The sequence below is a fragment of the Salvelinus alpinus genome, chromosome 1, assembly GCF_045679555.1.
Source record: "Salvelinus alpinus chromosome 1, SLU_Salpinus.1, whole genome shotgun sequence".
NCBI lineage: Eukaryota > Metazoa > Chordata > Actinopteri > Salmoniformes > Salmonidae > Salvelinus > Salvelinus alpinus.
In genome coordinates this window covers 76806402-76821880 of record NC_092086.1, presented here as the reverse complement: position 1 = coordinate 76821880, position 15479 = coordinate 76806402, and the positions used below count along the sequence as shown (strand labels likewise).

General features: G+C 43.8%; 1 protein-coding gene across 3 annotated transcripts in view; it reads right to left on the bottom strand.

Annotated features, from left to right (window-relative positions):
• The window catches only part of LOC139552360 (opioid-binding protein/cell adhesion molecule-like), a 557470-nt gene that overhangs the window by 23910 nt on the left and 518081 nt on the right, over window positions 1-15479 (bottom strand). For all 3 annotated transcript variants that reach the window (XM_071364145.1, XM_071364069.1, XM_071364226.1), the window contains one exon: window positions 2647-2775. In XM_071364145.1, coding sequence (XP_071220246.1) covers window positions 2647-2775 — 129 coding nt within the window. The remainder of the gene's footprint in view (window positions 1-2646; window positions 2776-15479) is intronic.

Genomic DNA, 15479 nt, shown 5'->3' with positions numbered 1-15479 from the left:
TATTAACTGCACCTGTTTGAACTCGTTACCTGTATAAAAGACACCTGTCCACACACTCAATCAAACAGACTCCAACTTCTCCACAATGGCCAAGACCAGAGAGCTGTGTAAGGACATCAGGGATAAATTGTAGACCTGTACAAGGCTGGGATGGGCTACAGGACAATAGCCAAGCAGCTTGGTGAGAAGGCAACAACTGTTGGCACAATTATTAGAAAATGGAAGAAGTTCAAGATGACGGTCAATCACCCTCGGTCTGGGGCTCCATGCAAGATCTCACCTCGTGGGGCATCAATGATCATGAGGAATGTGAGGGATCAGCCCAGAACTACACGGCAGGACCTGGTCAATGACCTGAAGAGAGCTGGGACCACAGTCTCAAAGAAAACCATTAGTAACACACTACGCCGTCATGGATTAAAATCCTGCAGCGCACGCAAGGTCCCCCTGCTCAAGCCAGCGCATGTCCAGGCCCGTCTGAAGTTTGCCAATGACCATCTGGATGATCCAGAGGAGGAATGGGAGAAGGTCATGTGGTCTGATGAGACAAAAATAGAGCTTTTTGCTCTAAACTCCACTCGCCGTGTTTGGAGGAATAGAAGGATGAGTACAACCCCAAGAACACCATCCCAACCGTGAAGCATGGAGGTGGAAACATCATTCTTTGGGGATGCTTTTCTGCAAAGGGGACAGGACGACTGCACCGTATTGAGGGGAGGATGGATGGGGCCATGTATCGCGAGATCTTGACCAACAACCTCCTTCCCTCAGTAAGAGCATTGAAGATGGGTCGTGGCTGGGTCTTCCAGCATGACAACGACCCGAAACACACAGCCAGGGCAACTAAGGAGTGGCTCCGTAAGAAGCATCTCAAGGTCCTGGAGTGGCCTAGCCAGTCTCCAGACCTGAACCCAATAGAAAATCTTTGGAGGGAGCCGAAAGTCCGTATTGCCCAGCGACAGCCCCGAAACCTGAAGGATCTGGAGAAGGTCTGTATGGAGGAGTGGGCCAAAATCCCTGCTGCAGTGTGTGCAAACCTGGTCAAGAACTACAGGAAACGTATGATCTCTGTAATTGCAAACTAAGGTTTCTGTACCAAATATTCAGTTCTGCTTTTCTGATGTATCAAATACTTATGTCATGCAATAAAATGCAAATTAATTACTTAAAAATCATACAATGTGATTTTCTGGATTTTTGTTTTAGATTCCTTCTCTCACAGTTGAAGTGTACCTATGATAAAAATTACAGACCTCTACATGCTTTGTAAGTAGGAAAACCTGCAAAATTGTCAGTGTATCAAATACTTGTTCTCCCCACTGTATATATATATTTTAAAAAATGTGAATATATATATATATACTATAATTCATAGATTATGTTTGAAATGCTCATAAAAGTTTGGTAAATGTGTACATTTTCCTGAAAAAAAAAAAAAATATTGTTCAAAACAAGTTGTTACTTACTACACTCCTTCCAGTGACTGCCAGCAGCTCCGCGGGCGCATAGGCCATGCGAACATTGTATTGGATTGTTTTGTCAGCTATTTGCTATCAGGGGGAACCGCCCCAATGAAACCGCAGGATTTCATAACATAAATTATAACAGCACAAAGGAAATGGACGATCCTAGGGACCTCAAAAGTGCGCTCAGTCAGAAATTATGGGTCTGATCTAGTATCCTTCCCAATGAGTCTCTCGCACCAGACAGCTTACTTCCGCACTAGAGATTAGAAGGTACAGATGCTGCTAAAGCAAACAGATAATTGTAATTAACTTGTAAATAAATAATCATAACAGTCATGGAAGCCTGGGACCTGATAAACTGGACATCTACATTCGAGTCCAAGGACAGAGGGATACCCTAGCTAGAACCTTCTCATTGCGGATCTGGTAGGACAAAAAGCATTACTGTGGCTGGCCAATTGTATTGTACATCAGCTATAGCTAGCTGGTAGCTTGCTAGCTAGTTACCTTCCATGCCAATTTCAAGTCTTTCTAAACTAATATCTGACTAACTCTGAAATATTTCAATTATTTCAGGATGGCTAGCGCATCGTGCTTTGTGACATTATATTAGCTACATATCCCCAGTTAGATAATATGTTTTCACTTATTACATCTGCATGCTTGTTGCGCTCTCCCTGGTGCACTAGTTAATTCTTGAGCTGGCTGCTAGTTCTAAATATTATAATCTAATCTGTTCAAAACAGTGGCAGCATGTGTAGCAGTGGTCATTCGGCTTTTTACATGTAAAAGTAAAATAGGTGTATTTATGCTATTGTTCAAATTCACAGAACTTTTATATATCGTCTTAAAGAAACAGGTAGTTCAAAAACTTTGCATCATATTTCTGTCACGCTACTTTGTTGACAACTCCAACCACCCTGCGCTTTCAGCCAATCAGCAGCCACCATGTGGCTGGCAGAAGCCTCCATGTGTCTATATTAAATCCCTGCCTATGAAACCATTGACTCAGTGACTGTCTGCAAGAGAATAGAATGCTTAGTGCACATTGTAGCAAACCGTTTTGCAACAAGTCTCTCTTACTGGACAAGTTCAGGTTAGCCCCTCCCCGTTTTGGCCTGTTTGCTTCTGTTTGGTTCCTAGTAAATACACACCAGGACTGGGCTGACATTGAACTCACAGTTGACTGTGATCTCAACGGTCTGGACGTCTGTGGCGATGTCGTTGATGGCGGTGCATTCGTATGTCCCCGCTCTCTGTCTGGAGATACTGGGGATGTCCAGGTACTCGTCCTCCGATACCAAGTCAACTGTGGAGGTAAACAACAACACGAGGTGAGGTAAACAATAGGTGAAGTAAGAAGCAACAACAACAACCCCAACATGTGAGGTAAACAACAACAACGAGGTGAGGTGAAGTGTACGGCCATCCTATATCAAATCAGCCATGACCAGCCTTTCAAAGCACTTCATGGCTACAGACGTGAGTGCTATGGGTCGGTAGTCATTTAGGGCAGGTTACCTTAGTGTTCTTGGGTACAGGGACTATGTTGGTCTGTTTGAAATATGTTGGTATTACAGACTCGGTCAGGGACAGGTTGAAAATGTCAGTGAAGACACTTGCCAGTTGGTCAGCGCATGCTTGGAGTACACATCCTGGTAATCCGTCTGGCCCTGCGGCCTTGTGAATGTTGACCTGTTTAAAGGTCGTACTCACATCGGCTACGGAGAGCGTGATCACACAGTTGTCCAGAACAGCTGATGCTCTCATGTATGCTTCAGTGTTACTTGCCTCGAAGCGAGCCTAGAAGTAATTTTGCTTGTCTGGTAGGCTCGTGTCACTGGGCAGCTCTCGGCTGTGCTTCCCTTTGTAGTCTGTAATAGCTGGCAAAGTCTTAGTACCAAGACATGCAAATACCCCCCCTCAAAAAAAGAAACGTGGACGCCAAGTCAATTTCAGTGGCTTTTTATTAGTGCGTTCATTCCCCATTTCCATCATATATATTCATTTTTGGGAGAGGCTATATTAATTCATCCGAGGCCACTACCAATGGTTTCAGGTCAGCCTCCCAAATGGAACCCTTTTCCCTATAAATTGCACTTTTTTTGACCAGAGTCCTATGAGCCCTGGTCCAAAGTAGTGCAGTAAATAGGGAATATGGTGCCATTTGGGACCCCTGGTCTAGCGGACAAACATTGCCAGTCAGGTACTGTGGTGGTGTGAGATACCAGGGATCCCTTCTGATCTGGCAGAAGCCTCTAAGCCATCTATCTATCATGAAGCGGGGAGAAGCGGTGAGGCGGCAGGGCGGCTGCTGAGCTTGGTCATGACTACATCGAGAGCTCCATACAGGGCCGGAAATATCACCAATCCCTCCTCCCCTCCTTCCACTCCTCCTCTGTCCTCCCTCCCTCCTCTTCCTCTTGGGATGGATACGTATTGTATTCTTTATTTGTCACTCTGGAAAAGCCTTGTAATATCTGGGCCCACACTGAATGGCCTCGAGGCAAGAGGATAGTGCAGTGCACTGGAACTGTTTGTGATGGTGGTGGTGGGGCTGAGAGATTGAAGCTTGCACTGCTACTGCAATGAAAATAAGCATTAGGTTTGGCTGTATTCAGCTGAATCCGGTTGTGTATACTGCCTGTATCTTAGGGAAACAGAACAGTGAGCAGTTAAATTATCAGAGTATTGGAATAGTCTAACGTTTCTCCTGTCTTTATCAATCGCACACATTTTGGAGTTGCCATGGAACTACAGTAAACACGCCAACCTGGATAGCAAAATACTTTGGATAACACCAATTTGTCTGAACACCATGACAATGCAACACCATAAACAACTTAAATAGTGCCATATACGTAGTTGGAAACAAAAAACAATTGGATACAGTCAGAATCACTGGCGTCCTTGTGCTGTCTAAGGGACACAAATCATTGACAACAGCATACTTTAACTTCAAGTCGATACAACAGACTGCTGGTTATTTATACTTCCCTTCCCCTGTTCCACTAAATGCCCCTTGCTCTGGACTTCGACCTCTACATCTCTCAGTTTGTTTTTGATTAGTGCAAGGAATATAACAAATCCCTTCCATTAATTTCAGTGGCGGCTCCCAGTTGGGGATGGTTAAGAGAGTAATAAAAAATAAGTAAGCTGTCAGGGCGCCTGTTTTGATCACAGGAGAGCATCTGGGAGAATTTTTTGGGGGTGCAAAAATGATTTATTTGGTTTGTTTCATATGGAGATGTGTCTCTCAGGACGTTTTGTATTGCACTATCACTCGTATTTCTGAGGAATTAAAAGTAGCTAATAACAACAATGCTTTAACTTTCCATGCCAACCTTCTGGGAATATGAAATCTAGAATAATGCTCATTGATTTCAGTTGAATGAAAACAAAAACAAACAATTGTATTTCCAAGCTAATTGCACTTTCAATCAAACAGGTTTAGATGGAGATTCTGTACGTTTTGCAGTTGGATAGTATCCTGAATCCAATATTGGGTCAAACTCCCTATCATACTAAAGCAAAATGTGACACGTTCCAGGAAACTAGTTGTATGTCGCACGGCACTACTTCACAGGAGAGCCATTTTAATTAACTTAAACTTTTTTTTAATCAAAATGCTATTTTTGGAAGAAATGCCTTCTGGAACATGTGAACTTTCATGTGCCTTAATAACAAACTTGCATGCCATCTGTAAATACGAACAAAATTGTTAAATTACAAGCCTAGTTGGTTTAGCCACAGAAAGTCAGCAACCTTCCCGCTAGCCATGATTGGCTGAGATAATGAGTGGACTGGATATGCCGAGAGATGAGTTCGGATTGGTCTGCCATGTAGCAGAGTTCTGTCTATAATATGAGCTGGTCAGTATGTGTAGGTAGTCCTTTATTATGCAGCTTTTTAAAAAGATATCACGTAGTAGAACTGCACAAGGTAGCTCTCCACTTTCTGGAGGACTGAGTTTTGAAATCAGTGGAATTCGAGTATGATAGCTAATGAGATGGTGAAAATTCTGGCGTTTGATTGCAAATATGCAGACAGAGTCAAAAAGAGAACACACAGAAGGCTGTTGTATAAAACAACTGTCTCCTGATTACATCTTCAAACTAAGGGCAATCATGGCATCCGTGACAGAGAGGGAGAAGCATCCATCCATGTATATGGGTATTACATGTTTTTAATTTCGTTTTCATTTCAAGTTAAAGTGAAACTGTTAGCTAGCTAGCTAACATTACATGTATGATCTGTGTAGTAATATTATTCATATCTGAGCCATTTGCTTTGTTAGTTATAGCCTACTGTTAGCTAGCTAACATTGAACCTGGTTGGTTCATTACCTGCAGATTCATGCAGGGTAGTAACATCATAAGTTGTGATTATGGTAATTTTTTTAGCTAGCTAGCTGCATATCTAAACAAAATACTCCATTATGCAATTTCAATAGAATGTTAATAATGTCACCGCGACAACTGTCGATAGACGTAGCTAGTAAATTTTCTCTGGCTATCTACTCTGATTTCAGAGCACTCTCGTCTGAGTGTGCCAGAGCGCAGAATAACTGACAAATTTACGAATGCTCAACACCTGTTGAATATGGCCAGTGTCAGTAAACGTTGGCAAAAAAGTGTAATTAAATTGTTGCCAGCAGCACAGTTGTAGTCACCAATGCTCTGGATAACATAAAAAAAGCCTACACAAGCTCTGCTAGGGCGAGTAAAATGGTCAGATTTAGCTGTTCTCTCATTTGTGTCTGGAAGGAGCTAACAACCTAGCCAACGTTAGCCACTTAGCGTGGGTGCTTGAATCCTGTTGTTAGGGCAGAACGCTCGTATCGACCCTACTTTTCAGCCAGAGCGTCCAGTCTGTGCTCTGAACTTTCCGAGAGCCAAACAATCTGAGTTTATGAACGCCCAGAGCACACTCTGGCACTCCAGATTCAATTTACAAACACACCCATAGTATAAGCCAGACTTTAGTCTTGAAATCTTTGGTTGTTTAGTACATAGCCTCACATGTGAATCCTTAAAGAGATGGTCGGGGCTAAAGCTTAAACATGTGTGAACGATGCTGAGTGGGTGTAGACAAAGAGGAGCTCTCCAGTAGGTACCAAAATATTCAAAGGCCATTTTCTCAAAAGTGAGGTTACAAAGTTGATCAACTTTCAAAGCAGAATTACTTTCCCATTGTTCCTCAACTGTAGTGTATGATATACCATTTTCTAGCTCTGAGTCTCTAATTTTATCAAATGTAAAAACACTACGGTAGGTCATAAATGTGGGTCTAATAGTATTCATTATCTGTGTCATGACTGATTATTTTACAATCGGTTTAATTTAGCAAGCCAACACATTTCAACTAAAGCGTAATACAATATACTGTGTATGTAGTAGTAGGGTGCAATTATGGGTCCACTAATTAATGTTGCACAATTCCAGTGACCTTCTATACACCTTCAGCATTTGTATTATTATTTAGACAGTACAGAAACAGCAGGGGAAGCCAAAGTAATATACTGTAATATACTGTATGCTCTCTAATATACGGTATGCTTGGTGTCAGAGGTGTTACCACATGTTTCAGCAAGTTTTACAAAAGACTACACCTTTGCTTTACACAATAGTAAACATCATGTTATGACAGCTACACTATGAACAAAAAAACAGCCAGTCATAAACAAATATAGCACTATCAAACAGAGGACCTTGAAGTAAGAAAAGTAGGAAGAGCAGAACAAGTACAGTGTCCACTGCAGCACTGTTGTACTGTAAATTTCCCCTTTCTGTGGTAAATACAATCTGCATTGTTATTATCCCCATTATGCAATCACTATAAAATGTTCTCCATGATTCAACATACACAGTACACACATAAACACACAACACACATTTAAAACTGCTTCCCCTCTTATAGGCAATTATGATGAATTGAATCTATAAAAGTCCTGAGTTTGGCAAATTCGGGTGTAATCTATCAGAGGACTCCTAAGTTAGCTCTGCTGAGGAGTCCAACTGGCGGCACACTCCGTTAATGGTATTCTAAAGCAATGGAAGCACTTGATGCTCCAGCTCAAATTGAAATAGTATTTTAATGTGGAATATGTTCTTGTTATAAACATAATATTCCCTCTGTTGGTTTTATAGGCTAGTGATGGGACTGTTCAAGGGAATAACAGAATAAGCAGCTTTTCCTAATTAGGGAGAATGTTATCTTCTTAACTTCCCAGCTGGAACGCCAAACTACCCACATGGAAATATAAGACAGTTTTTAACATCCAGCTGTGGTCCTATTCAAATCGGCTTACTTATTTCACCATTTGAAAAATAAATACACATCATGATCACCCCCCGTAAACTTTTAATACGGCAAGTATCCATTTGGAATGGAAAGTGATTAGCGTAAATTGGCGTCATGTCATTTGGTTTAATTATCTTGTAGTAAGTGCAACCTGTTTTGTCTGGTACTGTTTTGTGCGGGCGGGTATTTCTGTACTTCGTTAACTTCTTGAGAATACAGGGGGTGCTATTTTCCCATTAGCATAATTTGCTCTACAGATTAAACTGCCTCTTATTCAATTATTGCTCTTACTATATGCATATAAATAATACCATTGGAAAGAAAACAATCTCTAGTTTCTAAAACCGTTTCAATTTTGTCTCTGAGTGATACAGAAGTCATTTGACAGCACTTTCCATGACCAAGAAGAAAAAAGCAAGATGTGTATGCCAGCTTCAACGCTCTGCCTATATATGGTCGTGCCCCCTATGACCCGAAACACACCTCATTGGCCTTCCTCTGGGTGTCAAGAGGACGTCAGAGGAAAAATATCTTGTTTATCTGGGACTGACGTGAAATGAGAGCTAATTCTTTGGCGTGACCGACAACTTCCGGTTGTCTAAATCGTGCAACTTGTAGCTGCGATTGTCTTCTGTTGTGCGGCCATTATGGAGGAAAACTATCTCCGTCTCGAAGTTTGTTTGATACATGTGACCAGATCATCGTAATGTATGTTTTTTCAATATAGTTTAATCAGATTATTTGAATTTTTTCGGGAGTTTTGTGGTGTTCCGTTGTCTGATTTTATTTACGTTTGAGAGATCCGTGCCACTCGACCAGTACCTGTGCTAAATGGAGTGGGAAAGGAACAATTCTGAACGGAACCAACGACTCATCTTGACAAAGGACACTTTGATCAACATTCTGATGAAAGATCAGCCATAGTAAGACCCAATTTACGATGTTATATCATATCTGTTGTGCATGTGAACTGGCCGTGGGCGCCTAGCCGAATCTGCCTGGTATAGCTATGCTAATTTAGCGCTACATTTTGTTTTCGTTATAAAACATTTAATAAATCTGAAATATTGTTTGGATTCACGAGATGTTGGGCTTTCAATATCTGTACGCTGTGTATTTTTCTAAAATGTTTTAAGATGAGTAATTCGTTATATGACGTTGGTCTCTGTAATTGTTCTGGCTGGGTCAGCACTATTTCAGATTGCAGCTGCAATGTAGAACTGTGATTTATACCTGAAAAATGCACATTTTTCCCAAAAAAAACTATGCTATACCATAAATATGTTATCAGACTGTCATCTTATGAAGTTGTTTCTTGGTTAGTGGCTATATATATTTTTATTTAGTCGAATTAGTGATAGCTACTGACGCAGGAAAAAGCTGTTGGGAGTAAAAAAATCGTGTCCTTTGCTAACGTGGTTAGCTAATAGATTTACATATTGTGTCTTCCCTGTAAAACATTTTAAAAATCTGAAATGGTGGCTTTATTCACAAGACCTGTATCTTTCATCTGGTGTCTTGGACTTGTGATTTAATGATATTTAGATGCTACAAGTTACTTGTGACGCTATGCTAGCTATGCTACTCAGTGGGGGGGGGGGTGCTACCGGATCAGGGTTGGTGACTCGTGAGAAGTTAACCTACTTAACAAATCAGCAGTAACTTCGTATTCAAGATGACTGGATTGCTCCGTCTGTTTGGTCGTTTGACAATGAGCCTCTGCACACTCTTTCTATTCATTGGATCCCAATGGCAGTATCCTATATAATTCAAATAATATATCTTCAAATGAAAAGACAGGTTCATAAGTGCATAATAATGAACTCAGTCCCATGTGTGTGCTGTTGCCATCTCTTATATCTTTAACACACGTCATACGTAAGGCTTGACAACAATGGAAGAGGTGACTACAGTACATGAAGTATGGGGCTAGGCTACAAAAGCATGTAGATACATACACTGCCTTGGGTTATATAAGTGAACTTCACAATACTCAACAAGGTATTTATGGTATGCGCGACTTCAGATCATTAGAATGCTTTCGCAAAAAGCCACAAAATAGAAATGAATGGATTTCTGCAAATATGTAAATACCATGGGAGTCCTCTTACATTTGGGAACATCACAGTCCCATTGATCAAACAACCATGAAAAGGTAGGGTCTCTCTCTCTGTTACCTATGCACATCAACAAGATCAACAACTAATGCTAGTCAGAGCGAGATAAGCTAAAATCTAATGAGGGAACATTAGCTAAACCCTCTCAAACTTTTTAAGCTAGTTGGCGATCAAAATTGCACTTAAACAATGGGGAATAGTAGCCTGATCGTCCTTCTGCAGCTTGTCTGCCAATGCATGCTTGTCACGTTCGTTTGTAGAGATGGACCAAGGCGCAGCGAATGTAGAGTTCCACATAATTTATTATAAAGTGAAACTTAGCAAAACAAACAATAAACGAACAACAAACCGTGACTACAGAGGTGCACTACTCAAAACAAAACAATGTCCCATAACCCACAGGTGGAAAAAAATGCTACTTAAGTATGATCCCCAATTAGAGACAACGATAGCCAGCTGCCTCTAATTGGGAATCATACCAAAACCCCAACATAGAAAAAACAACCTAGAACCCCACATAGAAAATACAAAATATACTAACCCCCCAGTCACGCCCTGACCTAGTCCACCATAGAAAATAAAGGTTCTCTATGGTCAGGACGTGACAGCTTGTCCCAACCCATGTTTTTACAACTGAATGGGAACTTGCCTGCTAACCAAACGACACCTGCCTCTCTAGCTGTAGCCACTGAAAAACAATATTAAGGGAAAAAGTCAGTCACTGACCCACTCATGCAATGACATGACATCTTCCCTGCAGCTAGCTAGCTAGATAACATTAGGCTCTGTGTTTTTAGCTTGCTAAATAAATAGCTAACTAGATAAATAGATACACTAGCCCAGGTGTATCAAACTCAATTAGCACATGGGCCATATTGAAAAAACACAATAAATTTTGCGTGCCAGACATAGCCTCTTTGTTTTTACAACCCCCCCAAACTGGCCATTGTTTTATTAGAAAAAATATAATGTCCACTTATGTACTTAGAATACTGTATAGAGCATTTTAACATATTAAAACAAAAGGAGATAAATCATATTATCACAGCCTTTGCTGCCATGCTTGCAGATTGTATAATATGCTGCGACCCTAATCAAAAAATATTTAGTAAATATTTAGAAAATGGCTGTGTTTTTCTGTGGCTATGTACTGAGCTAACATAATTGTTTGGTGTGCTTTCCCCGTAAATCCTTTTTGAAATCAGACATGTTGGCTGGATTCACAACATGTGTAGCTTTAATTTGGTGTCTTTCATGTGTGATTTCATGAAATTGACTCAAATGTAATTGTCATGGACATGTCTAACTTGGATCAGCCTCTCAGAATAGCACTAAAAACAAACAAGGGGGGGGATGCAAATAGCCTGGGTAGCCATTTGATTAGCTGTTCAGGAGTCTTATGGCTTGGGGGTAGAAGCTGTTTAGAAGCCTCTTAGACCTAGACTTGGCGCTCCAGTACCGCTTGCCATGCGGTAGCAGAGAGAACAGTCTATGACTAGGGTGGCTGGAGTCTTTGACAATTTTTAGGGCCTTCCTCTGACACCGCCTGGTATAGAGGTCCTGGATGGCAGGTAGCTTGGCCTCAGTCATGTACTGGGCCGTTCGCACTACCCTCTGTAGTGCCTTGCGGTCGGATGCCGAGCAGTTGCCATACCAGGCAGTGACGCAATCAGTCAGGATGCTCTCGATGGTGTAGCTGTAGAACCTTTTGAGGATCTGAGGACCCATACCAAATCTTTTCAGTCTCCTGACGGGGAATAGGATTTGTCGTGCCCTCTTCATCACGGTCTTGGTGTGCTTGGACCATGTTAGTTTGTTGGTGATGTAGCCACCAAGGAACTTGAAGCTCTCAACCTGCTCCACCGAAGCCCCGTCAAGGAGAATGGGGGCGTGCTCGGTCCTCTTTTTCCTGTAGTCCACAATCATCTCCTTTGTCTTGATCACGTTGAGGGAGAGGTTGTTGTCCTGGCACCACATGGCCAGGTCTCTGACCTCCTCCCTATAGTTTGTCTTGTCGTTGTCAGTGATCAGGCCTACCAGTGTTGTGTCATCGGCAAACTTAATGATGGTGTTGGAGTCGAGCCTGGCCGTGCAGTCATGAGTGAGCAGGGAGTAAAGAAGGAGGACTGAGCACGCACCCCTGAGGGGCCCCTCTGTTGAGGATCAGCGTTGTGGATGTGTTGTTACCTACCCGTACCACCTGGGGGCGGCCCATCAGGAAGTCCAGGATCCAGTTGCAGAGGGAGGTGTTTAGTCCCAGGGTCCTTAGCTTTGTGATGTGCTTTAAGGGCACTATAGTGTTGAACGCTGAGCTGTAGTCAATGAATAGCATTCTCACATAGGTGTTCCTTTTGTACAGGTGGGAAAGGGCAGTGTGGACTGCAATAGAGATTGCATTATCTGTGGATCTGTTGGGGCGGTATGCAAATTGGAGTGGGTCTAGAGTTTCTGGGATAATGGAGTTCATGTGAGCCATGACCAGCCTTTCAAAGCACTTCATGGCTACAGACGTGAGTGCTACAGGTCGGTAGTCATTTAGGCAGGCTACCTTAGTGTTCTTGGGCACAGGCACTATGGTGGTCTGCTTAAAACATGTTGGTATTACAGACTCGGACAGGGAGAGGTTGAAAATGTCAGTGAAGACACTTGCCAATTGGTCAGCGCATGCTTGCAGTACACGTCCTGGTAATCCATCTGGCCCTGTGGCCTTGTGAATGTTGACCTGTTTAACTTCTCTAAGGTAGGGGGCAGCATTCTGCATTTTGGATGAAATGCATGCCCAAATTAAACTGCCTGCTTCTCGGGCCCAGAAGATATGATATGCATATAACTGGTAGATTTGGATAGAAAACACTCAAAAGTTTCAAAAACTGTTAAAATAGTGTCTGAGTATAACAGAACTGATTTGGCAGGCGAAAACCTGAGAAATCCATTCAGGAAGTATTTTTTTTTTGGTTTTGTAGTTTTTTATTCAATGCCATTACAGTATCCATTGACTTAGGACTGGGACAGCGGAGGAACTTCTCCAGCTCTTGGCTGGCCCGCTATGTTTTCCCATTTGACTGTGGGTGGAACCCCGAGGAGAGACTCACCGATGCCCCCAACAGGGAGTAGAATGTTTTCCAATACCGTGCAACGAATTGGGGCCCACATTCTGAGACAATATCCTGGGGAAGTTTGTGTATTCGAAAGACATGGGTAATCATGAGATCAGCGGTCTCCTTCGCTGAGGGCAACTTGGGTAAGGCGATGAAATGGGCTGCCTTGGAAAACCGATCGATGACCACTAGGATAGTGGTAAGCCCTTGGGATGGGGGAACCCTGTGATAAAGTCTACGGACATGTGGGACCAAGAAGGCTGGGGATGGGCAGAGGTTGGAGCAACCCAGCCGGTCGCTGTTGTGAGGACTTGCTTTAGGCACAGGTGGAGCAGGCCGTAATGAAGGATCTCACATCCTCAATCATGTTGGGCCACCAGAATTTCCACCTCAGGAACTCCAGTGTCCGATTAACCCCTGGATGTGTGTCCCCATTGTAGAACTCAGGAACGGGCTGATCACGGAACATAAAGTATGTTAGTGGGACCCCCACCAGCGTCAGGTTCTCGGGTCTGGCCTTGTCGGACCGTGGTCTCAAAACTCCATATCATGGGGTCCACAATGCGAGATCTGGGGATGATGGGCTCAGAGTCCCTCTCCTCATTAGAGACATCGTGTTAGTGGGACAGGGCGTCTGCTTTCTGATTCTTGGATCCCAGGCGATAGGCTAGTGTGAAATTGAACCTGTTAAAAACAGATCCCACCTAGCCTGGCGAGTGTTCAACCTCTTGGCTTCTTGAATGGAAACCAAGTTCTTATGGTCCGTCCAGATCACGACAGGACGAGGTGCCCCCTCCAACCAGTGTCTCCACCCCTTAAGGGCCCACTTAACTGCCAAGAGCTCCCGGTTGTCTACATCGTTATTGCGTTCGAGAACTGGCGAGAACCGCTTGGAGAGAAAGGCACATGGGTGCAGTTTTTTGTCCCCCTCGTTCTGCTATGAAAGGACCGCCCCTGCTCCGGTGTCCGAGGCGTCCACCTCTACCACGAAGGGACGGGTAGGATCAGGATGGACGAGGATGGGTTCAGAGGTGAAATGTCCCTTGATCTTCCCGAATGCCCTGTCAGCCTCGGGGGTCCAGCAAAAACGGTTCTGGGACTTGCGGGTTAGGTGCGTGAGAGGCGCTGCACCAAAGTTGTGTATAAAATGCCTGTAAAAATGTGCAAACCCGAGGAACCGCTGGACTTGTTTGAGTGAGGCGGGACGCGGACAGTCGGTGACCGCCCTCACCTTTACAGGGTCAATTTGGATGCTGGCGGTAGAGGAAAGAAACTTGGGATACATGGAACTCACACTTCTCTATCTTGATGTATAGTTGACTCTGCAGGAGGCATCTCAGGACTTGCGGACGTGCAGGATGTGTTCCGGATGGGTCTTGGAGAAGATCAGGATGTTGTTGAGGTAAACAAAGACGAACCGATTCAACATATTCCTAAGCGTGTCATTGACCAATGCTCGGAAGACTGCCGGTGAGTTTGATAATCCGAAGGGCATGACTAAATATTCATAGTGGCCACTCGGGGTGTTAAAGGCAGTCTTCCATTCATCTCCCTCCCTGATCCTCACCAGATTGTAAGCGTTGCGGTGGTCCAGTTTGGTGAAGAATTGGGCCCCATGGGCCAACTCCAAGGCGGCGGACATCAGGGGTAGGGGGTAACGATTCTTAATCATAATCCTGTTCAGCCCTCTAATCGATGCAGGGACGCAGACCTCCATCCTTCTTTCCCATGAAGAAGAAGCCTGCACCAGCTAGGGATGTGGAGGAGCGAATGAAACCTGCCTCCAGCGACTCCCGGATGTAATTGTCCATGACTGCTGCTTCAGGGGTCGAGAGGGAGTACAGACAGCCCCGGAGAGGGGTGGAGCTGGGTAGAAGTTCTATGGCGCAGTCGTATGGACGATGAGGAGGTAGGGTGGTGGATTGCCTCTTACTGAAGGCCTGACCGGAGGTATAGTACTCGGGAGGAAGAGCGGAAAAGTCTTGGTTTTCAATGCATGCCGGGCAACAGGGCGAGGCTCTTGATGGGGATATTAGGCATTTAGTCTGGCAGTTCTTACTCCAATCTAGTAGGTGTTCCGTGGACCGGGAGAATAGTGTGTTATGTAGCACTAGCCAGGGGTACCCTAGGATAAGGGGGTTCTCGGCAGCAGTGATCAAAAGAAAACTAAGAGTCTCTGAGTGGTTCACCCCAACCTGCAGTTGAATGGGCTTGGACTGATATCCCACCTGGCCGGAGCCAATAGGGCATCCATCGAGGGCTTGAATCTGTAGAGGGATGGGACATTTCATGCAGGGGATTTGTAATTCTCTGGCGAAGTCAGAGCCCCGGAGTCCACAAAGGCTTGAATGTGGTGCTGACGGTTGTCCCAATGGATGGTTGCGGGTAGTGTCAGACGGTGATCGGGTAGCTGGGGTGTAACTGCACAGCTCAGCAGGGTCTCCCATTGTCCTGGCGATCCCCAGCATTTCCCGTCATCTCTGGGCATGTAGAAC